The 26,028-nt window shown below is 43.5% G+C and overlaps 1 protein-coding gene across 2 annotated transcripts; it reads right to left on the reverse strand.

Annotated features, from left to right (window-relative positions):
• Nucleotides 1-511: 511 nt before the first annotated feature.
• Nucleotides 512-25,080, reverse strand: FAM8A1 (family with sequence similarity 8 member A1). Of its 2 annotated transcripts, XM_075533523.1 has the most exons (6): nucleotides 24,269-25,080; nucleotides 12,034-12,154; nucleotides 9,966-10,089; nucleotides 9,228-9,367; nucleotides 5,811-5,890; nucleotides 512-4,254 (listed from the first exon to the last, which is right to left on the reverse strand). In XM_075533523.1, the coding sequence occupies exons 1-6, from the start codon at nucleotides 24,975-24,977 to the stop codon at nucleotides 4,235-4,237; spliced, it is 1,194 nt and encodes a 397-aa protein (XP_075389638.1). In that variant the 5' UTR covers nucleotides 24,978-25,080; the 3' UTR covers nucleotides 512-4,234. The 2 variants fall into 2 exon arrangements, with proteins under 2 accessions (XP_075389638.1, XP_075389627.1); XM_075533512.1 differs by lacking the exon at nucleotides 5,811-5,890 and having other exon boundaries at nucleotides 24,269-25,071.
• Nucleotides 25,081-26,028: the final 948 nt, after the last annotated feature.

Below are 26,028 nucleotides of genomic sequence, written 5' to 3' on the forward strand. Positions count from 1 at the left end.
TTGATATGCTACAAATGCTTATGTGGGGGATTGCTCTTAATTCTCTCATGACAAGCTCTTCTCCCACTTTCAGCACAGCTGTCATCTGGTTGGGGCCTATGTAACCGCATGGATCTAATGGAAAGGGCAGACTCAGACCCAGAGACCCCTCGCAACATGTGCCCACCATTGCTTCCAAAGTTACTTGTTTAATGCAGAATGCCTTCCAGTACTGCAAACCCACGGTTTCAACAACAGTTCAAAACTGAGGTGGTCCAGTCTTGACAGAGGGTTTCACAGTAAGATTTATTCATTAACTTGAGTCCTATTTGGTCTGGCATGCTTTTTCGGTAGCCCTGATTATAGAGTGTGCTCCAGTTCGCTGCTGGCTACATATAGCCCCGATGCCCGTCACATGCAAATCTCAAGACACTAGAAAATCATTTAGAACTAAGGTGTCTGCAAGCAGGTGACCCAAGATCAGGAGTTAAATTAAGAGCAAACATTTTCAAAGAAACGCAGAAAACAAATGTATCATGGATGAGTATTTATTGAGACAGAATACAAATTGGTGGTGTATAAATTATTAAAAATAGAAAGCTAAATTTTATATGCTGGCCAATCATAAACTTGTGGATCAAGCAAGGAAATAGTTTGAAGTGAGGAACTTCTTCTAGGCAAGCACTTGTAGACTTTGGCTTTTGGTTTGGTGGGCAGGGGTGGTGGAACGAGGTGGAGAGGTGAAATGACAATTGTAATGCCCCTCTCCCAAGCTGTGCTGTTTTAGAAATACTGTCATTTTGGCATATTTGCCAAAAGAAAGCAAAGTTCCCGTTTTAATAGGAACAAAAGTCAAGTGAGAAATCTTAATGCTCTTATCCCTAACAATATTTACAAGTAGTTTAGTTTTTCAACTCATTTTGTCCTTTTGCTGCAAATGCCTAGACCCAAGTGAAACGCCTAACCAAGTCACTGAAGGGACCCACCACCCCTTCCCCACTTCTAAGAAAGAAACCATTTTTACCATCATTTGAAATAAGATCTTGAAGAAAAAGGGAATTCGCTTTGGGTAAATTTGGAAGGTAAATGTTTTAGGTGGAAAGAAGTACTTATGAATGAACCTGCGCTACCAAAAGAACCACCCGTTGGGCAAAACTTGTAAACATTGGTGGGCTTACGTCCGAAACTGTTTTTATGACAGGACGGTTGGAAAAGCAGGCCTTGTGACCATCCCCCTTACAGACTTGGGGTTGGGTTCAAACTTTTTGAGGATGCAGTAGCCCTTCGGGCTACTTTTAGTGATGGACACAGCTTTCCAGATGCAGAACAACCAAGTCTGTAACCATGTGTTTCCAGGTTTTAATTTGTATTCTCACTCAGCTGATGCCAGCATTTGCCTTTCTAAGCCAGACCTTTCGCATTAAATTTAAGATTTAGAGGACCGGTATTTCTAAAAAAGTAAAGCATTCGGTTGACATGAGTGCTTGGAAAAGGAGGAGATTCTTCTTGCAGCCTGGAGAGAAACTATTTGGGGCTCAAAATCCCTTTCCTTAAATGCATTCACAAATAGGAACACACTTGGGATTTTATGGTAAAGAGTGAAAATAACACCTCTATGTATAAAGGGGCATCAACACACTTGTGAAAAATTCATTAACTCCATTTTCCCATGACTTTTGAACCCCCTTTCATATTTTATAGGGCTTTGTTAATAATGTGACTTGAGCCCATAGTTGGATTGGGATGAAACTGTTGACATTCATCTGAATGACTCCAGTACAGGCAGGTCCCACCTTGAGAACAAGTTCTGATCCCAAGTCAGTCTGAAGTCAACTTTGGATGTTAAACTGGAATAGGTACAGTTCACATCTAAGTCGTCAATTATTTCCTTCGTATATTTACAGTAATGTAGCATACCATTCTGTACATAGAAAACAAACACTTCCAGATACAATAAAACACATCTTTAGCTTGATAATACAGTTATGCTTTGAAGCACGTCACAAAGTAGCACCCATTTGTTAATATGAACCCACTGTGTATACCTCAAACTCTAAACAGGGTCCTAGAGGGTGGTTTGTAAGAACAGGTTGTACACAAGTGAACATCAGTGAGTCAGGGACTGGCTACATGTAGCAAATGTGCAATATTTTACTACATAAATAAAAATGGCTGCGGTGGTGAATCAATCTGATGAATTACAAATGACAAAGATGTCCTTTAAACACAATGCCCTGGAATATATTCCAACTTGAATTCTCCAGTCAGTCAGTGGTAACAGCAGGGCACACCCCAATGCTAATAATGTATGCATGATTACCTCATGTTTCCGAATTTCTAGTCTAAGCACAACATTTTGCTTTTTCTTTTGTTTACAGTGAAGGGTCATAACACTTGTGTTTTCCAGTGCATCCAAGTGCTTTAGCACACTAATTGACTTTCTGTGGCGCTCTATCTACTATAGAATGGCATGGTTTATGATACTTTATAATGAAAGGATACCAGTCCCCGGGTCACAAGTATCTGACTTAGCACATAACCCACAGTGAAAGGCTAGCTACTTCAAGGGCTTCAAAAACTTTGTGGGAAATTCTGTTACCTTTTAATTACATTTTTCCATGAAGCTATTGAAGCCCTTTGTGTAGTACATTGTTAAAAGTTTTTATAAACAGCAAATTAAAATGTGCATTGTCACATTTTTAGATGCCAAAGAAAAACAAATACAGTGATTGATAATAGAGTAGAATCTTATACTTGTTCTACGATTTCAGACCAAGGCCCAGATTGAATCCTAAAACAAAAGTTTAGTGTTTTTGGGGTAGGGTGGGGAAATGCCTAAGACCAAAATATTAGTAGAACAGGTTTATCTCAACAGAGTTATCTGGGCATCTAACTCAAATGTGCGTGCAAACACACACAACTTGGCTTCAATAGAAGAATACATTAAAATGCAAAATAGAAAGTATTGCTTTGCTTAGTATTTTCCCTCAAACTTCATCCCTCGCATGCCCAAATAACCGTTTGGCCCACAGAACCAAGCAGACGAACAAAATTGTAGACGTGAAAAATTTCATTACAAAGGGAACAGTTCAAACAATGGGAAATTTGTAAATATTTCACAGGCTACTAGAACTTGGGCATCTACCAAACGGTTTGATGTTTTCAACAGTCATGAAACTTTAAAACAGAAAAGGAAATGAATGTACTGCGCGTGAGAAGCACTAGTACTGGCTTCATGCTGTGCACACATACAGTAAACATACCAGTTAGACGGACGTAATTCCCACATACTTATCATTCGATTTAGGGCGCTGAAAATACTGGTACATTACTACTTTTAAGGTGTGTTTAAAGTGAACATTTACACCCCACCCCCGCCCTAATAAAAAATCACTTTTCTTTAAAAGCAAATCAGTATATAGCAATATGATACTCTTTCATCATGCAAACCCTGTCCCCAAATACATGTGTAAGCACTAAGAATAGTTTGCAGTTATATCGTTCCCAAAGTAGACGGCAGTACAGATGAAAAAACTTCAGGTAGGGGGACTTGCTCAGCTGGCCTCACGGGCCTTCCCCACGTGGTGCCCTTCTGCTTGCAGCTCAAGTCACGCCCTCTGGGTGGTGGCAGATACAGCGGCGGGAGATAAGATCACGATCAATTTTGTTCTGTCTCCCCAAAACACAATTTCCCAAAGAAGTGTTTACAAAACACAGCTAGAAGTTTTCCATAATCTTGGGATTAAGCCAAAATAAATTTTCTAAAATGCATTTGGAAAAAAAAATTCATTTGGAAATTTCAAAGCTAAAAATGCTTTTAGTGAATTCTAAAGCCTTTCATCTTGAGAAAGTACCTATTGTCCATTGTTGATTATGAAATCATTTTCTTTCATTCTATCCCAGAGTTTTAACACTTGAATTTAACAGATACTGTTTTTCTTCTGGAAAAATTCTTTGGCATTCAAGTAAAATCAATACTTTCAGAAGTCACTTGTATCACACCGGGGTGAGTGACTGCTTTAATTACTAAATCAGCGATTAATGTTACCCCAGACATACTGACAGCCTCAATACATAATCTAGTCTGGTTGACATTCCAAAGAACACGGAATTGAAGGCTATTTTTGGCATCATCTGATCCCATTTCTTTTTACCACAATGGTTCCTGCTACAATGTCGTAGGCTGTTCGATTGTGCTGAAAAAACAGCAGTGTGATGAAAGCAGGGAAAAAAGAAGCAATAGAAAAGTTCTTGATCAAAGCGCGTATGGTAGACCTGAAAATTAAAACAAAAAATATCACACGTTGTACAACAACCACATGCAAATAAATGGTAGTCTATCAAGTTTAACACACATATTACAACATATTCAGCATATACTTAACCTTTTGAAAAAAAAAACCTGAGTTATTTTTAGATAGCATAATCAAATCAATTGGGCTTCATCTACATAAAAGATTACAATTTTTTCACATTAAAAGGAAACACGTTGCCAAGGGCTAAGTGGAGAGCAAATGTTTTGAGAAGATGAGGGCAATGAATGTACAAATGTGCTTTACACAATTGATGTTCGTATGGTTTGTGATAAGAGTTCTATTAACCCCCGATAAAATGATTTTAAAAAGGATACATGTTGTCGCAGCACAACTATGGATTTGTAGGATTTTTTCTAATATTGTCTCAAAAGAATAGAAAACCTGTTCTCTTCCATAGCCACTCTTACTGTGTGTTCCCAGGATCTTCTAAATTGTTGACTGTAATCTAATTTTCTGGGATTTAAAATTATTTTCTGTGTCCTGTTTTCAGCTCCCTTTATGAGATTCTGGGAAAGATTTACAGTTTTTTCAATGGTGGTTCAGAATGGAGAACTATTCTAATGCTAGACATCTGCCTTTCTGTGCAGTGAGAAGCTGTAGAAAACTGCAGTTACTATGAGCGTGGAATTTGAATCCAGACACTAAACTAAACTTGCTGCCATCAAATTGATTCCTACTCCTATCAACTGTGACCACGGAAAATATGTATTGAAAGTTCTAACCTCTTTAACCTGCATAGTGAACTCTGGTGGTTTAGTGCATTAAGCACTGGGCTACTAACCTCAAGATCAACAAATGAAACTCAACAGTTGGTCCACGAGAGAAAGATGAGACTTCCTGTTGCCATTAAGATTTATAACCTTGGGCATTTATAGAAGTCTAGACAAAGGCATGTACATATACAAATATGTATGATGGGGAAATCTGTGCCTATATTTATAGGTTTAGTATTAAGGTGGCAAAAGGACCTTGGGCCTCTACTCAAGCACTCCCTCAATGCATGAATACTTTCTTCTATTAAATTGGCATTCTATGAGGCTCACTCTCCCGACACAACCGCTGAAGCCAAAGTGGGTGAACAAGTAAATGTGGTGAAGAAAGCTGATGGTGCCTGGCTATCAAAAGATACAGCATCTGGGGTCTCAAAGGCTTGAAGATAAACAAGTGGCCATCTAGCTCAGACCCACCCACATGGAAGAACACACCAGCCTGTGTGATCCAAAGGAATCAGTTATCAGGCATCAAAGAACAAAAAAATCATATCATTGGGTGCATACCTGCATGATATAATCGCCGAGGACAAATGGGTGCATAAGCAGATGTGGTGAAGAAAGCTGATGGTGCCTGGCTATCAAAAGAGATAGTGTCTGGGGTCTTAAAGGCTTGAAGGTAAAAAAAGCGGCCATCTAGCTCAGAAGCAACAAAGCCCACATGGAAGAAGCACACCAGCCTGTGCCATCACGAGGTGCCGAAGGGATCAGGTATAAAGCATCATCAGAAAAAAAAAAATCTTACCATAGTGAATGAAGGGGGAAGTGCAGAGTGGAGACCCAAAGCCCATTTGTCGGCCACTGGAGATCCCCTTGCAGAGGGGTCTAGGGGAGGAGATGAGTCAGTCAGGGTGCGATGTAGCACCGAAAAAGAATACAGCTTTCCTCTAGTTCCTAAATGCTTTTTCCCCCCAGCTACCATGAACCGAATTCTACCTTGAAAGTCTGGATAGATCAGAGGTTGTACACTGGTGCAGATAGGAGCTGGAGGCACAAGGAATCCAGGGCGGATGATACTTCAGGACCAGGGGTGTGAGGGGCGATATTGTGAGGGTAGAGGGTGAGTGGGTTGGAAAGAAGGAACCAATTACAAGGATCTACATGTGACCTCCTCCCTGGGGTATGGACAACAGGCAAGGAGGTGAAGGGAGACGCTGGACAGGGCAAGATATGACAAAATAATAATTTATAAATTATCAAGGACTCATGAGGGAAGGGGTAACGGAGGGAGGGGAAAAAAGAGGACTTGATGCAAAGGGCTTAAGTGGAGAGCAAATGCTTTGAAAATGATTAGGGCAAAGAATGTACTGATGTGCTTTATACAATTGATGTATGCATGGATTGTGATAAGAGTTGTATGAGTCTCTAAGAAAATATTTTTTAAAAAGACTTATAACCTTGGAAACTCATGGGGCAGTTCTACTCTGTCCTTTGGGTTGCTATGAGAGAATGAGAAGGGTTGGCTTTCATTTTGTACCTGCAGATGGAATCCATTTGGGGAGTGAGTTTTCTTTATGATATTAAGAGGGCCTATCAGCATGGAGTGTTTTTTGAGATGTAAAAAGGGCAGATGCACAGAGAAACAGCAGGGATGGAGAAAGACAGATGCCCCACATGAAGCTCACCAAGGAAGAACGAAAGAAGGACCTCCCCCAAGAGCCAGCACTTGGATTAGGACTTCCAGCAGCCTCATCATGTGTAAGAGAGGAACTTGCTTGTTAAAAGCCACCCACTGGCAGCATTTCTGCTAAGATTTACTAGTTGTGTTACATAACTTTTAAAAAGGGAAAGGCAGGCCCCATTTCATAATATTGTCAGGATTAAATGAAAACATCTGAGGTTAATTTGAAAAAGTATTGCTACAAAAATCAGAGAAAGTTTAAACAAAATACCACAATGTGGAACTATTGTTTTTCCTTGAAATAACCTCCAGGTAGGCCCATATACTTCTGATGGCAGTGTTTCCATCCTCTAAGCCAGTGGGTCTCAACCTTTCTAATACTGTGACCCTTTAATACAGTTCCTCAGGTGGTGGTGACCCCATATGTGGCTGTATCTGCATGTGGGTAGACCCGCCTGGAGATGGATAGAGGAATGGTGTTTTGGTTTCCTAAGACTAATTTGAAATATGATCTTACTTGACCCCTGTGACAGGGTCATTCAACCCCCCTCCCCAAGGGTTCACAACCCCCAGGTTGAGAACTGCTGCAGTCTAAGCCTTTTCTGAAGGAGCCCTGGTAGTGTAGTGGTCACGTATTGGGCTGTGATCTGCATGGGTCGGCAGTTCAAAACCACCAGCAGTTCCTTGGGAGAAAAACTGGGCTTTCTACTCCCGTCAGGAGCAGTCTTGGAAACCTACAGGGTGTCACTGAAATGCGCACAGCAGTGAGCCTACAGCAATGAGTTTGATTTGGAGCCCTTTCCTGAAGCATCCTACGCTCTCCTGTTTACACCAGGTCAAAACAGCAGTTTTGGCAGCCTCACAGGACTTTGAAATGTTCTTAGTTTTAGAAAAATGGGGGCTATACAATAAATGGGGCAAGTCTTCCCAGTGAAACTCTTATAGACTTGCCCTTGCATCCCTCCGAGGATGTGCAAGTGTACTGTGCCAGACACTGACCCCTTGGTGAAGCAAAATATGCCATGGTGAGCATCAATTGTTCTTGGAGAAAATCCACTAAGATGACTACTTTGGGATCTCTAAGAGCAGACACTGACACTTTCTGAACTGACCTCCCTAGTTTTGAGCTTGATGCAGATTCAGCAAATCCCTTAGGGAGTCACAGTTGTGATTGGGCCTTGCCCTCTGGATCTTACTGTTAAGTCCAAGATATGTCCTCAGTTACAATTCATTGCATAAAATTGTCATTAGGTTCGATCTTGCTGAAGAGACCAATGGAGATCTCAACTCTTTGAGTTTATGGATCTTTGTGCAATATTTTTGGCCCCAATCAAAGGCATTTGATTAAAACTGCAAACACCTAACTAAACATGAGATCTCAACGCCAGTAGCTGTCACACAGATGATAATTACATGGTCATCTTTTACTGGTTTCTGGACTTTGACCACTTTCATTTACTTTGATCTCGGAGGTCTTGCCAGTCTTCCTTAAACACCGGCTCCATCTTGAAAATGGTGCTTTTATATGGGCAGCATTGACATAAGTTTGTTGCAAAGCTTTGATGGTTGAGAAGCTTGTCCACTTTGTTAAGAAATTTATACTAGCCCTGATTTCACAATCACTTTTCTAATGGCACAAAACAACCCCACACACTCAATGACACAAAGACAAATGTATTATGAAGAGAACTAGTCTACTGAGAACCTATCTGGAGCCATGCACTGATCACAGAGACATGTGCAAGCATGTTTTATTTAGAATAGGCCCATGCATAAACTGGAACTCTGATAAAAGTACTTCTTGACTTAACTTCGTATACACTGCTTAACAGTTCCCGAGATATAAGAAGTATACTAACACTAGCTGTTATTTTTGCTCTCCTTTGATTTTAAAAGTCGTACATAAATATTAAGTAACCACGCAATTTTATGAAAAAGTTCACGTTATCAGCAAAATCAAGGCTTGACTGAGTATCATACACATTTCTCTTTTATAGCAATCTAGCTCTGTATCATTCTGGCAGCAATTCCAGTCAGTCTCACGTTTTGGGCAACTGATTGCCACCCCTTCAACCCCAAGCTTCCATTACCATTGTTGGACCTTCCCCGCGACCAGATGCCACTAGCGAGGAAGATGCATGCCCGCTCGGCTGTCGCAGCCCTCATCTGTTTACTCAGGATGGACAATGACAGTCCACTAACTGTAATGATTAGAAAAGGCTGGGTAGGAAACAACCGATACAGCATCATCCTCTCAGTGTCATGACCTGCATTCCATAAAATACTCGTCTTGAACAAGTATAGGGAAAGAGGTCTATAATCAGTTAACATCGTTGAAATAAGCACTCATGATTCTTTTTTTAAAACCCCAAACCTTGAATGTATGACATTAGGGAAGGATGAAAAGATTAAAAAACAAAACCCCACCAGTATTCTAAAAACATTATGCCGTGTGATACTAACATCAGAAATGTGCAGACCACCACTATTCAAATTTGCCTACGTAGCACCGTGGTGAGGGAGGATGAGAAAAGGCCTTACGTGGTAATGCTGACATTAGAGGAAGGGATCACTAACACCCGGCTGGGTGCGATCAGCACTGATGTGTCACAGGTTACCACTCGAAGACCCAGCAGGAACTTCCCAGGGGTAGCGCCCCCTGCTCCCCAAATGCAAATGATCTACAGAGAGAAGGATGGCGGTCAAATAACTCATTGGCTCAACAAGGCCAATTTTAAATTGAAGCCACACTATTTCTATGCTTTAGAATTTTCAAGTTGAAAGAGTAATTATTTCAGAAAATCCTATAATCAGGCTACTTAAAGGTTAACCTCATTGCATTTCTGCAGCTCTCTTAGTATCTTCAATACCACAAGACAGCTATAATTTCGTGATGACTCATCATATTAGCAAGTTCTTTCTAAGGTAAAATACACTTCAAGCTCTAGAACCATGATCATGAGTTACGAACGCCCAAGCTCTAGAACTATGATCATGAGTTATGAACGACTTACACATAAAATTTTAATTTTTAAGGAAGACTAAAGTATATTACAAAATAATTAGAAAATTTTCTCATCAGCTATATCCCCACCCAACTGAAAATAACTATATATACCAATTATAGGAAATTTGTCAAGAATAAAGGACTAGGAACATCTGACAATATGAACAATTATAAATAAACAAACATGGTAAATTTCCCCTACGTTTTTGTCTTGGGATGGTAAACTGCAATGAGATCATTAAATATTAATAATTGCTTTTATCAGTACTTACCTCATAGAAACAAACTAATAATCTGTATATAAGAGCCACAACCATCATTTTCTGCAAGTCTTCCATTGATGTGTCTTCATCTATTTCTTCTATAATATAATGCATAGCAAACTTAGAGATATCCCTTTAAAAATAATAGAATAGTTTTGAGTTACAAGTGCAGTTGTACTGAATTTTTTTTAAGTGTTAGGGCATAACTTGAACTGAAATTTTAAACTAATCTGTTGAAATGTTCCCAACCATCAAATTTCACAAGAACATGCATTCATTCATTAGCTTATTCAACAAATCCTAAGCACTCTCGTGAGCAAACCCTGGGGAGATAAAGGTGAGTGCCTTCCACATGGACTCTGCTGGCAAGGAAATTCTAACTTAATAGGCAAAACAGTAAAAACAACAAGGTAGGAACCCTAAAGTAGGATGAGAACTACTAATGACAGGGAACTATGGAAATGTAAACCAGGTGCCTTTGATCTAGTTTCCTAGAAATGACATCAGCCAGACTTCAGAGGGTTTGGAAAGTTACCCAGAGGAGAAAGCCTAAGGAGTTAGGAGCTGATCATGAAATATGAGCTTGAAGCATTCAGTCCACTCCAGGGGGAAATTCTTGAAGACAATGAAAAATGATCCAAGAGTTTTGAGGCAGGCTAAGAATCGATGGTCACTTTCCATCAAGGAGGAGACCTGGTGGCACCGAGCGATTAGGGGTTGGGCTATGAACTGAAAGGTTGATCATTCAAGCCCACCAGCCAAATTCAGGAAAAAGATGTGGCTGTCTGCTCCCATCAAGGTTTCCAGTCTCAGGAACTCCATTTAGGGTTAGGTTGAGTCGGAATCAGCTCCGTGATAATGGGTGGTGGTTGTCGTTTGGGGGTGGGTGTTAGATTATACGTCAGAGTGGATTGAGGTAAAGCAGGTGACTGGAGGTGACAGTGATTAGGGAGAATAATGATGAAAAATAATCTGGTGGAAAACTATTGAAGAGATTATGTGTATAGCATAATAAGGATTAGGTTGCTGAGCAAGAAAGCATAATGATTAGGTTACTGAGTTTTGAAATCTGAGTACTAGAGCTTGTGTTTAACTGTCACTTACTACCTCTATAACTTCTCTAAGCCTAAACTTTAATCTCTGTAAAACAGAAATACTAGCCTCTACCTTTAATAGTTGCTGTGTGTGCCATCTATTAAAATCCCCACTCAGAGTGTTCCCTTAAGATAGTGCCCTTGGATTTTCTACAAGGCAATCAGTTCAACAGGTCTTTTCTCCCTGGGAGCTGTTTCCGTTTGAACTGTTGACTCTTCAGTCAGCAACAAGCATTTAACCAATGCCACACCCACGTTACTTTCTACCTCGTACTTCACTTGTACTACAATGCCCCACAGAGAGGGCTGAGCTCAATGAGGAGAACACAAAAGTGAGGCTGACAGGTTGTTACTAACCTGAAAGGAGGATTATTCAGATAATGGACCACCCTCTAGTACATTGGGACTTGAATGGACAGTATAAAACAAGCAATCCCATTTGGAAATGTCACATAACCGATTAACAATGATTCATATACCAAAGTTCTTTATGCATTTGTCTTTAGCAACTTCATCTGAACATGATTGCTATTGCCACCACAGTGGTTTCGAACTCTTAGTTGAACCCATGCATGACAGCACAAAACACTGTCTGGATCTATATCAGCCTCATAATCATGTTGGAGCCCACTGCTGCAGCCACTTTTCTGCTGACCCTCCCAATAAAACAAGATATAAGAGGAAAATGAATTGCTGGCCCAAGAGAATAATAACATTAATCCAAGCCAGGTTGGAAGGTACCTTTTATCTAAATAGGTGGGATTCCCACAGTTCTTCCAGCATTTAGTAAGAGCATTTTCTCTTGTAGTGTTTCTTAAAACCAAAGACCGGGGTGGGGGTGGGGGTGGGGGAACAACCTTACTAAGCCCCTACAGAGAAATCCTGGTACAGGCAGAATATCCACATAGTTTGTATGCATGAACTTAGCAAGACAAGATCTCTAAATAGTAGATCTTAAAATCTTTTGGAAAATGATAACTTACTTTATCCCACTGAGGTGCATAATGCTTAAGACAATGGTTGCTTTGATAAAGAAGAGAATAAAGAAATCCACCATCTCTGCCATAAATCTGTGGGCCAAGGATGGAATAGCATACTCTCTCCCTGTAATTAAAAAAATAAACATTAGGAAAACCAATGCCATATAGGCTTTTGAACACAAGGTATGAAATGATGGGGTTATAAAGTCAAGGTACAACTTGATAAAAATCCATTATAACTTTGCAATGATCATTGGTAATAATTCCATAAAATATTTATTTAAATATAGCAACACTATTTCCTAAATTAAAGTTTGTTTCTACCACTGTAATATTTAAAGACTCATTTCACACATCAATTTTGTTAATTAAGGGTACTCAATTAGTTTCACAAATGAGAACTCAGTTGACCACAAGTCTATGTCTAAAAATCAAACTTTTTAGGAGAAAGGACGATGGTGGACAGGTGAACCGCACACTTTGAGGGCTCTTTCAAACAAGGCGGGTTTAGTGTCCGGGTAGCCGAGTAGGAGGAGTCCAGTGATGGATTCCCCGGGGACAGCACCCTACCCCCACCCACACATTTGTCCTGAGCCAGGATCCAATTCTTGGGACATCTGGGCTCATCAGGCCGCCGCCACCGTAGCCGCACTCCACCCACAGTCCAGGCCCCGCGCCCTGGAATCGCTTGGCTGCTCTGCCGAGACATTCGCAGCTGTGGCGGGACCCCCAATAACAACTGCCCACTCGTGAGACCTCACTAGGAGAGAAATTTCCCTTTCCCACAGTTCCCCTCTCCCCATGTGGCAGCGATCCACTCTTGGACTCGGGTCCCTCCCTCCACTCACCTAGGGCCCCATAATTGACCTGCAATCTACCAGTGGCTGTCTGGGCGACCTGCACTGGGGACCTCTCCACCAGCACCGTTTGCCACCCGTCCCCTCCCATCAGCTTAGCTCCTGCTCGGCTCCCTGCCTGGGAGGCTGCGCTCTCAGCTGCCAGCATGCACACTTCCGCTGCTACCCATGGTGCTGTGTTTCCACGTTTCCACCAGAGCCACTTCAGGCTCGCCGGAGTCACCGTGGAGCCCTGTGCCCATGGCCAGGAGCTCTAAGCCTGCCTGCCACCGCACGGTCCTCCCAGTGTGGAGGGCCGGCGCCATGCCCCAGTTTCCCGCAGGAACCGCAGCTATCCGTTCCAGGTTTGGCTCACAGGGGTCACTGTGGAGCCTGCGCAAAAGATAAAGCGTTCCCACCTGCTAAGGCTTTGCGGTCCCGCCAGAGCAGTCTGTCCGCTCTGGCGGGCCCACGGGTCCCTAGCACTGCTTCTAAGCCTGCCTGCCTGCCCCAGCCCGTTCCTGCCAGCATAGGAGGTGGGCGCTGCAGCCAGCGTCTCCCTCAGCATCCCTTGCAGCCCCAGCCCTTTCATGCCGGCATAGGAGGCTCACTGCTGAGGTGTGTCTCCCGCCGGTGTAGCCTCTGCCTACTGGCTTAACTCTACAGGCCTGCAGGGACCTGGGGAGTGCATGCTTGATCTGAAAAGCATTTTCCCCTCACATAGCCTGGCTCCGGAGCCCCAGATCAGCACCACTTCCCGTGGCAGCGAGGCCTTGCCCACCTCCGCCTTCTATTAGGCATCTCTAGAAACTGGAGGGAAAAAGAGGGGGGGGGGTAGGAAATTTATATATTTTATATATAAATTTTTGTCCTGCTGGTTTTTCTTTCACATTGTTTTCTTTCCTCTTTTTTTCTTTCTTCCTCTTGTATAGGTTTTCCCATTTTTGCTCCTCGTTTATAGGTTTTCCTTTTCTCTTTTTCCCTTTTTCACTATTATTACTTTTTTCTCCTCTTGTTTAACGTTTCCTTTTTCCTTCCTTTTCCTCCTAAATTTTATTTTTTATTAAACAAAAAAAAAAAGGGCTGCTAAGGGTGCCCAGGTCAAAGCAGCCTAGGGGCACTCATTTAGGTTCTAGCTCCCACTCCAGTCACTGAAACTTCTCAACACTGCTGGGCACTAAGCCATTGGGGAATTCGGACTAGGGCAGTTTGACCCATCTCTATAGTAGGTCATAGGCAGTTACCTGAAAGAATCCTTAACAGTAACAGAGATAAGGGGCTCCTGGTCTCAGAGAAACATGGGGCCTATGAAAGGATGAAGGAAAAATCAACAGACCACATCACTCCCAACAACAACAAAAAAAACAGAGAGACAAAACACAGTATCAGAGCTAACGTCTCTCATGAAAAATCAGATACAGATGTGTCACAGAAGAAAATCTTCAGAAGTCTGCTGGCAGTAATACAGGAGCTGAGGGAAGCAACTCAGAATAAGGATGCAGTGATAGAGATGAAATTCATAATAGAGGGGATGAAGTCCACACACCAAAGGAAACTACAGGAACTAACAGAGAAGATAGCAGAAGCCACACACAAGGTCACAGATTTATGATTAGGCTTGAGGAGGCAGAGAACCGTATCAGTGATCTCGAGGACACTCAAACAGACCTAAGCAAGCGGGAAAGACAATCAGATCGGAAAATTAAAGAAGCAGAAGATAACCTGAGATCAATTACAGATGCTATGAAGAGGAATAATATTCGAATAATTGGTTTACCAGGGCACAACACACCACACAAGACGACAGCCAAGATAGCAAAGGAATTTCTGGAAGAACACTTTCTCAACCTAACAACCACGTGTTCATACAGGAAGCAGAAAGGACACCAGCTAGAATAGACCCAAGAAGAACATTCCAAGACATATAATAATAAAAATATCCAACTTTGAGGAAAAAGAAAAAATTTTAAGAGAAAGGAAGATAGTCACATACAAAGGAGCCCAGGTAAGAGTATGCTCAGACCTATCAGCAGATACCATGAAGAGGAGGAGAGAGTGGAGCAACATCTTCCAAAAGCTGAAAGAAAAAAATGCCTTCCCCAGAATCCTTTACCCTGCAAGTTATCCATTAAGATAGATGGTGAGATAAGGAAGGGTCTTCCAGGACAAGGAAAGACTCAAAGAATATGCTGCAAAGCACCCGACCCTGCGGAAGATACTGGCTGACTTATGCCCACAGGATCAACCTCCACCAAGAACAAACAGGAGACCACCATATAGCCAATCTCCATCTAGAAGCCAACATGCCAGCAACATTTACGAGGAAAACAGGGTCTCAGAGGGAAGAGACAAGACAGAAACTCTCCACTCAAACACAGCACACTGATATGAAAGGAGCTAGGAAAACACCCAAAACACAAGACAGGGTATGACAACTATGAATCCACAGATTGTGATAATAACTCTGAATTCCAATGGACTCATACATTAAAAGGAAAAAGGCTAGAGGACTGGCTCAGAAAATAATCCATCAATCTGTTGCCTGCAAGAGACACATCTTAGGTGCACAGACAAAAATATACGAGGAGTAAAAGGTTGCCAGAAAGTATACCAAGAAAATGGCAACTTGAAAAAAGCAGGGTGGCTATCTTAATCTCCGACAAAATGGACCTCAAGGTTCAAACCATATAAAGAGACAAGGAGGAATACTACATAATGCTCAAAGGCTCAGTAAACCAAGAACAAGTTAGCATATTGATTATTTATGCATCCAATAATGCTGCGGCGAATTTCATCAAACTATTAAAAAGATGAAAAATGAAATCACGGATTCAACAGTCATAGTAAGTGACTTTACCACTCCGCTATCAGAGAAAGACAGATCATTGGGAAAGAAGCTCAGCAAAGAGGCCATAGAGCTAAACAATGTAATTAGGCAACGGGGCCTAATAGACATTTAGAGAGCTTTCCATCCAAACGCAAAAAAAAAAAAAAAAAAGTTCACATTCTTCTCAAGCCGACATGGATCATTTTCAAAACCAGACCACATGCTGGGACACAAGTCAAGCCCGAGTAAATTCAAACACATAGACATTATGCAGACGTCTTCCTAAGATCTCCATGCCATAAAGCTGGAGATTAATAATAAGACATCCAGAAAAGCAAGGGCAACCAATTGGAGGATGAACAACGATCTTTGACATGAATGGGTACAGGCCCAGATTAGAGAGGATATTAGGAAGTTTCTAGAAACTAACGAGAACAAGAATACAACATATCAAACTTATGGGATACTGCGAAGGCAGTTATCAGAGGTAGCTTGATATCATTAAATGCATACATGAAAAAAGATGTTTATGATGGATACGTTAATATAAAACATCCAACAACTAGAACAGAGTCAGCAGAACAAACCCTCCAAAAGCAAGAGAAAAGAAATAATAACAATCAGGGCAGAGTTAAACCAGTGGGAAGACAAGAGAACGATGCAAAAGATAAATGCAGATAAAAGCTGGTTCTATGAAAGGATCAACAAAATAGACCACTGGCGAATCTGAACAAGGATAGAAAGGAGCAAACATCAATAGCCAGGATGAGGGATGAAACAGGGGCAATTACAACAGACCCAAATGAGATTAAAAGAATAATCACAAAGTACTATGAAGGTCTGTATTCTAATGAATTCAGAAACATGGAAGACAAGGGTAAATACTTGGAAACACAGTCTCACTCTAGATTATCTCAGACAGAGGTCAAGAACCTCAACAAACCCATAGCCAAAGAAGAAATAGCGAGGGTTATCAAGAAGCAGTCAACAAAAAAAGCCCCTGGGCCAGATAGCTTCACAGCAGAATTCTACCAAGCATTCAGGGAAGAGTAGGCACCGATTCTCCACAAAGTATTCCATAGCATAGAAAAGGATGGCAAACTCCCAAACTCATTCTACGAAGCCAGCATAACTTTGAGACCCAAACAGGGCAAAGATCCCACATGTATAGAGAATTAAAGACCGATATCTCTAATGAACATAGATGCAAAAATTCCTTAACAAAATATTGGCCAATAGAATACAGAAGTATATAAAACATATCATCTACCACGACCAGGTAGGATTCATCCCAGGGATGCAGGGATGGTGGAGCATCTGAAAATCCATCAATATTATACACCACATTGAGAAGAAAAAGGATAAAAACCATATGATAATATCCATAGATGCAGAAAATCATTTGACAACATCCAACACCCATTCTTAATTAAGACATTCATGAAGATAGAATTGGAAGATAAATTCCTCAAGCTGATACAAGCTATCTATGAAAGGCCAACGGCCAGCATCATAGTTATTGGAGAAAAGACAAAAACAATCCCACTGAAAAAGGGTACAAGACAAGGATGGCTCCTGTCCCCACTTCTATTCAATATAGTTCTCGAGGTTCTGGCTAATAACATAAGACAGCGGAAAGACATCAAAGGGATGCAAAAGGGAGAGGAGGAGGTCAAACTATGGCTATTTGCAGATGACATGATCCTGTACATTGAAAACCCCAAAAGCTCCACAACAGGAATAATTACAGTAATAGAGGAACATGGAAGAGTGACAGGATACAAGATCAACAAACAGAAGTTGGTAGGTTTTCTACACATATCAGACAGGAACATGGAAGAGATCTAGAAGGAAGTACCCTTCACAGTCGCTAAAAACAAACAGAAATACCTAGGAATATATTTAACAACAAAAAAACTAAAGAGCTATACAAGGAAAACTATTAGACCCTACTACAGGAAACCAGAAGCGACCTCCACAAATGGAAGAAAAGTCCCTGCTTGTGGATTGGAAGGCTTAACATAGTAAAGATGACAATCTTACCTAAAGCACTTTACAAGTTCAGTGCTATTCCGATTCAAATACCAACAACCTTCTTCAAAGAATTGGAAAAACTGATCACCAATTTCATATGAAGAGGGAAGAGATCCGGAATTAGCAAAGAACTCCTCAAAAAGAAGGACAAAGTTGGAGGACTCGCCATACCTGATTTTAATGCCTATTACACAGCTACAGTGGTCAAAACAATGACAGACACTCAGACCAGTGGAAAAGAATAGAAAGCCCAGTAATAAAACCATCAGCATATAGACAACTGATCTTCAACAAGGGTCCAAAAACCATCAAGTGGGAAGCAGCTGCCCCTTTTAACAAGTGGTGCTGGAAACAATGGATTTCCACATGTAGAAAAATAAAACAAGATGTTTACCTCACCCCATGCACAAGAATAAATTCAAGGTGGATCACAGACTTAGAAGTTAAACCCCAAACCATCAAGACCATCAAGCAGGGAATCAGGACAAACCTGAGATCACTGGCCCAGGGAGCTCATAGGCTCACTGCAATAGGGAAGGGTACACACACAGGTGAACTGGAAATTGACAAATGGGATTTGATAAGAATAAAACACCTGTGCACCTCGGAAGACTTTACCAAGACGGTGACAAGACAACCCACAGACTGGGAGAGTTTTTTTAGAAATGACATATCTGACAAAGGGCTCAATAACTAAAATCTATAACACCCCATGACCTGCCTGCAAAAAGAGGAAAACAGTTAACCCCCTAAGGAAGTGGGCAAAAGAACTGAAAAGAACTTTCACCAGGGAGGAGACCCATATGGCCAACAAGCATATGAGCAAGTGTTCCCGATCATTAGCCATAAGAGAAATGCAAATCAAAACAACCATGAGATACCACCTAACTCCCCTGAGGCTAGCCCAAATCAGTAAATCAGAGAGCAACAAGTGTTGGAGGGGCTGTGGTGAAGTAGGGACCCTCCTCCACTGCTGGTGGTTGTGTAGATTTGTACAGCCACTGTGGAAAGCAATCTGGAGATACTTAAAGAAAATAGAAATTGATCTACCTTATGATCCAGTCATCCCTCTACTGGGCATATACCTAGAGGAGGTAACAAGTAAAACACGACCAGTCATCTGCGCTCCAATGTTTATTGCAGCATAATTCACAATCGCAAACACTTGGAAACAGCCTAAGTCCACATCGACAGACAACTAGATTAGTAAACTGGCACATACACACGATGGAGTACTATACAGCACCAAAAAAGCATGGACGATCACATGAAACACGTCATTTTGTGGTAAGAGTTGGAAGGAATCATGTTAAGCGAGGTAAGCCAATCTCAAAAGGACAGGCATTAACATGAGTCCCCTGAGGTATAAGTACAATCAGCACGGCAGGAATAGACACTTATCTCACAATAAACAGGTGGAAGCATAGGTAGTTGGGGGGAGGGCAGACGACACCTGGGGAGGTACATGTGAGTCCAACATAAAGAAGAGGAAAGGGGGGAGGAAAAGGGAGAATCGGGGTGGGAAGAAACTGAGATGATGACGTGGGGAGAGCAGGGCACTAATCCAGCCAGGCGGGAGAATATAGGTTGTGGCCCCACAGAACTGGAATATCCGTACAGACCCCACCATGACGCACCAAACCAGGAAGGAAACGCAACGCGCAGAGGAACCCATAAAAAGACTAAACTATATAGTTGGCCCCAACCAGCATCAGCCTGACCCCCACCATGGAAAGGAGTGCCATAGAAAATGAGGGAAAGGAACAGACCTACCATACCCAGAAGGAAGCTGAAGCAAATAAGGAGGAGGAAGGGAGTGGAGCACACCAGGGCCCACCAAGCTCAGAGGACAATAGCCCCGCTCGGAGCGGCCAAAGCACATAGAGGACCATATGGACGGCCCCACTGTGAGATGGGGCCCTCATCCTGCACTGGTCCATGGCCCTACATGGGACAGCACTGAAGACACAGATGTTTGACCCAGCTGACCCCACCATACTGAGGCAAAACACTAAATGAGTGCAATAGAATGACAGGGGGAGCAGAGCAAGGAAGTCCCGAGGGAGTATCAAATATAGATTTTGGGGCCAGGGCGTGGCACCCCATCAGACTCATCAGGAAAACACTCCTAAAGGTCAACAAATAGACCTTGAACTATCTACAAGCATTTTTTCCCCTTTTTTCTTCTTTTAGATTTTGTATGTCAGTGGCTTTTTTGTTTGGTAAGTTTGTTGGTGTTGCTGCTATCGTCGCTGTGTTCTTATGTGCCACTTTGTTTGGTTCTGTCAAGGCCATCTACAATTTTATGTGCATATTATTATCTCTGCAGGTCCATCTAGATAAGATAGGCTGGATATACAATGTGGAGAAGAAAACAGTCGCGGGGGGGGGGGAAGGGAGGGGGGCGCATGGGAGAGTGGGAGGTGGGGGAAAGGAAGAGGTGTTGGCCAACCTAGGGATAGGGAAAAACGAGTGGTTCAAAACCAGTGGCAGGGAGGAGGTGGCAGGACAGGTAGTGAGTGATCAAGGGCAATATAACCCAGAGGAATTACTGAAACCCAAATGAAAGCTGAGCATGGTAATGGGACAAGAGGAATGCAAAAGAAAATAGATGAAAGAAGTAGAAGGCAAAGGGCATACATAGAGGCCTAAATATAGGTATGTATATATATAAATATTTATGATTATGGGGGAAATTGATCTATGTGCATATATTTATAGGTTTACTAGTAGGGTAGCAGATGGACATTGGGCCTCCACTCATGTACTCCCTCAATGCAAGAATACTTTGCTCAACTAAATGGTCATTCCATGATACCCACCTTCCCAATACGATCGCTGAAGACAAACGTGTGCATAAGCAAATGTGGTGAAGAAAGCTGATGGTGCCTAGCTATCGAGAGATACAGTGTCTGGGGTCTTAAAGGCTTGAAGGTAAACAAGTGGCCATCTAACCCAGAAGCAACAAAGCCCACATGGAAGAAGCACACCAGCCTGTGATCATGAGGGGTTGAAGGGACCAGGTATCAAGCACCAAAGAACAAAAAGTCATACCATCACGAATGAGGGAGTGCGCGGCATGGGACCATATGCCCATCTGTAGACAACTGTACATCCCTTGTAGGGGGGTAGTGGGGAGAAGATGAGTCACTGAGGGTGCACTGTAGCATTGATGAAACACACAACTTTCCTCTAGTTCTTAAATGCTTCTCCCCTGTCCCGCCCTCCTCCCCCACTATCATGATCCCAATTCTACCTTGCAAACCTGGTTAGACCAGAGGATGCACAGTGGTGCAGATAGGAAATGGAAACACAGGAAATCCAGGACAGATGAACCCCTGAGCACCAGTGGTGAGAGTGGTGGTACCAGGAGGGAGGAGGGGAGGGCGGGTAGAAAAGGGGAACCGATTATAAGGATCTACATGTAACCTCCTCCCTGGGAGATGGACAACAGAAAAGTGGATGAAGGGAGACGTCGGGCAATGTAAGATATGATAAAATAATTTATAAATTATCAAGTTTATGAGGGAGGGGGGAATGGGGAGGGAGGGGGGAAAATGAAGTGATTCCAGGAGCCCAAGCGGAAAGCGAGTGCTTTAAGATTGATGAGGCAATGACTGTATAAGTGTGCTTTACACAACTGACGTATGTATGGATTGTGATAAGAGTTGTATGAGCCCCAATAAAATGATTTAAAAAAATCAAACTTTTAAAAGTACAAATCAAGATTAAATATAGACAACTGGTACAGTTCGGTGTTCCTCACTTCTCCCCTTATTCATTTAATTAATCCAACAATTGTCAGTTTAGCATCCTAAATTATAACTGGGATACAAATTTAGGCATCAACAAATTCCTGTCCCATTTATCTGATTCTGAATAACTAACCCCAAGTATTCTAAACACCATATACAAGGGCAAGTAAAATAAGTACTGCTCCAAACACATAGAAACCTCGATTAAATAAAAATATGAAGCCAATGTTTTCCAACATATCTTCTTTCTAGGACTCTCCACTACTTTTTGTTTTTTTAAATCATTTTACTGGGGCTCATACAACTTTATCACAATCCATCCATCAATCAGGTCAAGCACATTTGTACATTTGTTGCCATCAACACTCTCAAAGTATTTTCTAATTAAGCCCTCGTATCAGCTCTTCATTTCACACACACCCTGCCCTCCCCTACAACCCTCCCTCCCTCATGAACCCTTGATAATTTATAAATTATTATTGTTTCATGTCTTACACTGACTGATGTCTCCCTTCACCCACTTTTCTATTGTCCATCCCCCAGGGAAGAGGTTATATGTAGGTCAGTTCCCCCCTTCTTCCCCTACCTTTCCCCATTGTGATCGGTTCCCCTTTTTCTCCCCCAACCTTTCTGTTACCCTCCTGGTATTGCTACTCTTATTATTGGTTCTGAGGGGTCTAACTGTCCTGGATCCCGTTTCCAACTTTTATCTGTACCAGTGTACATCTTCTGGTCTAGCTGGATTTGTATGGTAGAATTGGGATCATGATAGTGGGTAAGGGAAAGCATTAAAGAACACAGGAAAGTTGTATGTTTCATCATTGCTATAATATACCCTGGCTGGCTTGTCTCCTCCCTGTGACCCATCTGTAAGGGGATGTCTAGTTGCCTACAGATGGGCTTTAGGTTTCCACTCTGCATTCCCTTTTCATAATGTTATGATTTTTTGTTCTTTGATGCCTGATATCTGATCCTACCGACACTTCGTGATCACACAGGCTGGTGTGCGTCTTCCATGTGGGCTTGGTTGCTTCTCAGATAGATGGCCGCTTGTTTATCTTTAAGCCTTTAAGACCCCAGATACAGTATCTTTTGATAACCGGACACCATCAGCTTTCTTCCCATTTGCTTATGCACCTGCTTTGTCTTCAGGTGTTGGGAAGGTGAGCATCATTGAAGGATGGGTTAATAGAACAAGTATTCTTACATTGAGGGAGTACTTGAGTAGTAGCCCAACGTCCATAAAACCTATAAATATATGTGCATAGACCTATTTCCCCATGGTCATGTATAAATATATTTACATATGTACATGCCTGTATTAGGGCTCTCCACTTTTTAAAAATCATTTTATTAGGGGCTCATACAACTCTTATTACAATCCATACATACATCAATTGTGTAAAGCACATTCGTACATTCATTGCCCTCATTCTCAAAACATCTGCTCTACAGCTACGCCCCTGGCATCAGTTTCTCAATTTCCTCTCCTTCCCTGCTCCCCCTTCTGTCATGAACCCTTGATAATTTATAGATTATTTTGTCATATCTTGTAGGGCTCTCTGAAGATCATGTTCTCATCTCTCATGGGAAACTTTAGGGAGCAATTCCACTCTATTCTACAGGGTTGCAGAGTCAGCACTGATTTGAAAGGCAGTGAAAGAATTTGACACTTCGATTTACACCACTTTAAGCCACAGTTTGAACAGCCTTGGGGGACTGAAGTCATGTCCTCTGAAATGTTCTTGGAGTCTAAGGAACAAAAAGAAATCTGAAGGGGCAAGATCAAGACTCTTAAGGTGGATGGGGTAGGGTTTCCCAAGAAATTTTCATAGGACAGTCCTTGCTCCCCTAGAAGAATGAACAGGTGCATTGCCATGATGGAAAAAACACGTGGTCAGCACACCCTCCTGGCCTTTCCTCACTGACGCTATTTTAGATTTTCATAATAAGTCCCCAGGACTGTCCTGTGTCCTCTAAGAAAATCTATTAAGATTGCCCCTTTGGAAACCCAACCAGCAGCCAGCACAGGGCTCGAATGATAAACATCAGAGCTGACCTCACTCCTTGAATTTACGTGACCCAGTAAATCCCTTTGGAAGCCATTGTTTTAACCAGACCTTTAAAGGCACGCTAAGGAGACTGAGCCAAATGCAGTAGACAGCTGAGCGAAGTTAAGCCACCCCAGATCTGAGAAAAACGAACTGGAATCCTAGCAGCAATATTTTTGACTCAGTCTAGCAGAAGTCAAACATAAAAACGTATGCAAGATTTAACCAGGGCTTAATTCCATTTGCATTAATGCACACCTTTTAAATCGATTGGTTGGTTCCACCGTTCGTAGGACACCACTGCACACCTGCCATGGCCCATTAAGCCCTACCCAAGGTGGGTTTGCCATCTGGGAGTTAAGTTTTGGGTCTCAGTATTTTGATCGAAAGCTAAGAGGATACTTTTGAAGCCAACCCGGCATGGTAGGGGGAGGAAATGCAGACAGCAAAGACCTCTTCACATGCGACTACCCAAAGCAAACTCACTGCACTGTCATGGAGTTCACGCCTACTCGGGGGAACCAGTCCCCTAAGGACGGGAATCAATTCGGTGTCTCAAGTTTAATGGAGGAAGGCATACTCTGTTAGCTCGTTGTCCACTTTGGGGACAAACGGTACCTGATGGGCTGGGGGCGACAGGGACACGATCTGTGCCAGCCTGGCTTCGCCAAGGACTGTCTGGACCACCCCCCACCACACCCCCATTCTGCCCAACGCCGACCACAAGCTGCTCACCTGCCTGCCGCCCGACGTCGCTGGCAGTTCTCGAAAAGGTGGCGGCGGGACCTGCTCTAGTCACCGGGGTGGTCCTGACAGACCCTTGCACGTGAGGAGCCCGGGGCCCCAGACCGGCGACCGGAGCGGGTGTGGCGACACTGCCCGCAGCCCTCGGGTCAGGCGCGGCGGCGGCGGCGGCGGCGGCGCTCAGGAAGTAGAAGGGGTTGTAATAGGCCAGCTGGGGGGACGGCACGGCCGCGGCCGGGGGCGCGGCGGCGGTAGCGGCCGCCGGGGAGGTGGCTGGGGGCGGCTGGGGGCTGCAGTAGACGGGGAAGGCAGCGAGGCCGCTGTGCCAGGTGAGGTAGCCGCAGTAGGACTGCCACAGCCACTCGTGAACCTGCCGGGAGTACTCGCGGGCGCTCAGCCCCGCCGGCTTGTCCCGCGCAGCCGCCGCCTCGCAGCCCGCCGGCCCCGGCAGCGCCGCGTCCGTAGCGGAGGCCGCCTCCCCGAGCTTGCCCCGCTCCCGCGGCGGCTCCGAGTCGGACTCCCGGGCGGCGGCAGCCGAGAGGCCGAGGGCTGGGGGCCTGCCTGGGGCCTGCGGCTCAGCTCCGGGGCGTGGAGCGGCGGTGGCGGAAAGGCTTTTCAAGACGGGGGCTGGCTCGTGGTCCCCTCCGCCATCGTCTTGCGCTGGAGGGCGGCCTCGGGCTTCCTCTGGCCCCTCTGCCATCGTCGCTCAGCAGCACCCGCCGCAGAACCTGTCACTGCGCAGCCTCCCGCCCCTGAAGGTCCCTCCCCAACTGCGTCGTCGCCACCGCAGCAGCCACAGGCGTCAACAATCCGCCACCGGAAGCGGAAACCCCGCCCCTTGTAAGCGTCGCCAGCGCGTCCTAGGAGTGGGTAGGCGTAGGGGAGGACCTGGAGACGGAGCTAAGTTACTGAGCAATTGTTGGGCCGGCCTGCTCCCTGATCCCTATAGTTTTAAACAAAAAACACAAGACCTGAGGCTTCTCAAGATAATCCCACGGGAAGTAGACCCAGGATGTCCGGGAGAAATTGCAGAAAAAAGAAGAGGGTACTGTTTCCATCGCCGGGCACTGTGGTTCTTCGCATTCCTTCAGACTTATCCGTCTTTGGCCATTTGTAACTGAGAAGGTGATACAAGACACATAAAAGAGATTTGTTGCCGTTTTAAGGACTGCACTCTGTCCCTACCCTGGAGTTAGCCTGAGCCTAAAGTAGATGAAAGAGATCCCCGATCTTAAGTGTAATTTTTAGAGACACATTTGTTAAGTTTTATGCAAAACAAAAACAAGACATCTGGTCGAGGGAGACCATTGACCCAAGGACATGGCATCTAAGGGTTTACAGAGAGCTCTCGTGGCGTAGTAAGTAGCTTTGGGCTGCTAGCCTCAAGGTGGGCAGTGCGAAACCACCAGTTGCTCCGAGGGAGAATGATGGGGCTTTCTACTCAGGTAGAACAGTTACCGTCTTGGAAACGCACAGAGACAATTCTACCCTGTCCAATAGGGTCTCTATGAGTCGGAAACGACTTTATGACAGTGAGAAGAGGGTTTACAGAGAGCCAGGACCTAAGGATTTATGGGAGCCATGGTGGTGTAGTGGGTTATGCATTCAGCTGGTAACCACGAGGTCAGCTGTTCAAAACCATTAGCCCCTCTGCAGAGAAAAAGATGAGCCTTTCTCCCCTGTCTTATAGGGTGGATAGGAGTGGACAGAGAGTGAGAGTGGCTTTATTTTAATTTTTTTTAGAGTGGCTT

This window comes from Tenrec ecaudatus, chromosome 1, assembly GCF_050624435.1.
Source record: "Tenrec ecaudatus isolate mTenEca1 chromosome 1, mTenEca1.hap1, whole genome shotgun sequence".
Classification (NCBI taxonomy): domain Eukaryota; kingdom Metazoa; phylum Chordata; class Mammalia; order Afrosoricida; family Tenrecidae; genus Tenrec; species Tenrec ecaudatus.

Bases quoted from the DNA above. Each gene is read 5' to 3' on its own strand.
- FAM8A1 (XM_075533512.1), bottom strand. From the start codon at position 24,977: ATGGCAGAGGGGCCAGAGGAAGCCCGAGGCCGCCCTCCAGCGCAAGAC. The intron at 10,090-12,033 runs GTAAGTTATCAT...TTATTTTTAAAG, and splicing joins ATGCACCTCAGTGGGATAAA to GGATATCTCTAAGTTTGCTA. The intron at 9,368-9,965 runs GTAAGTACTGAT...TTCTCTCTGTAG, and splicing joins TATTAGTTTGTTTCTATGAG to ATCATTTGCATTTGGGGAGC.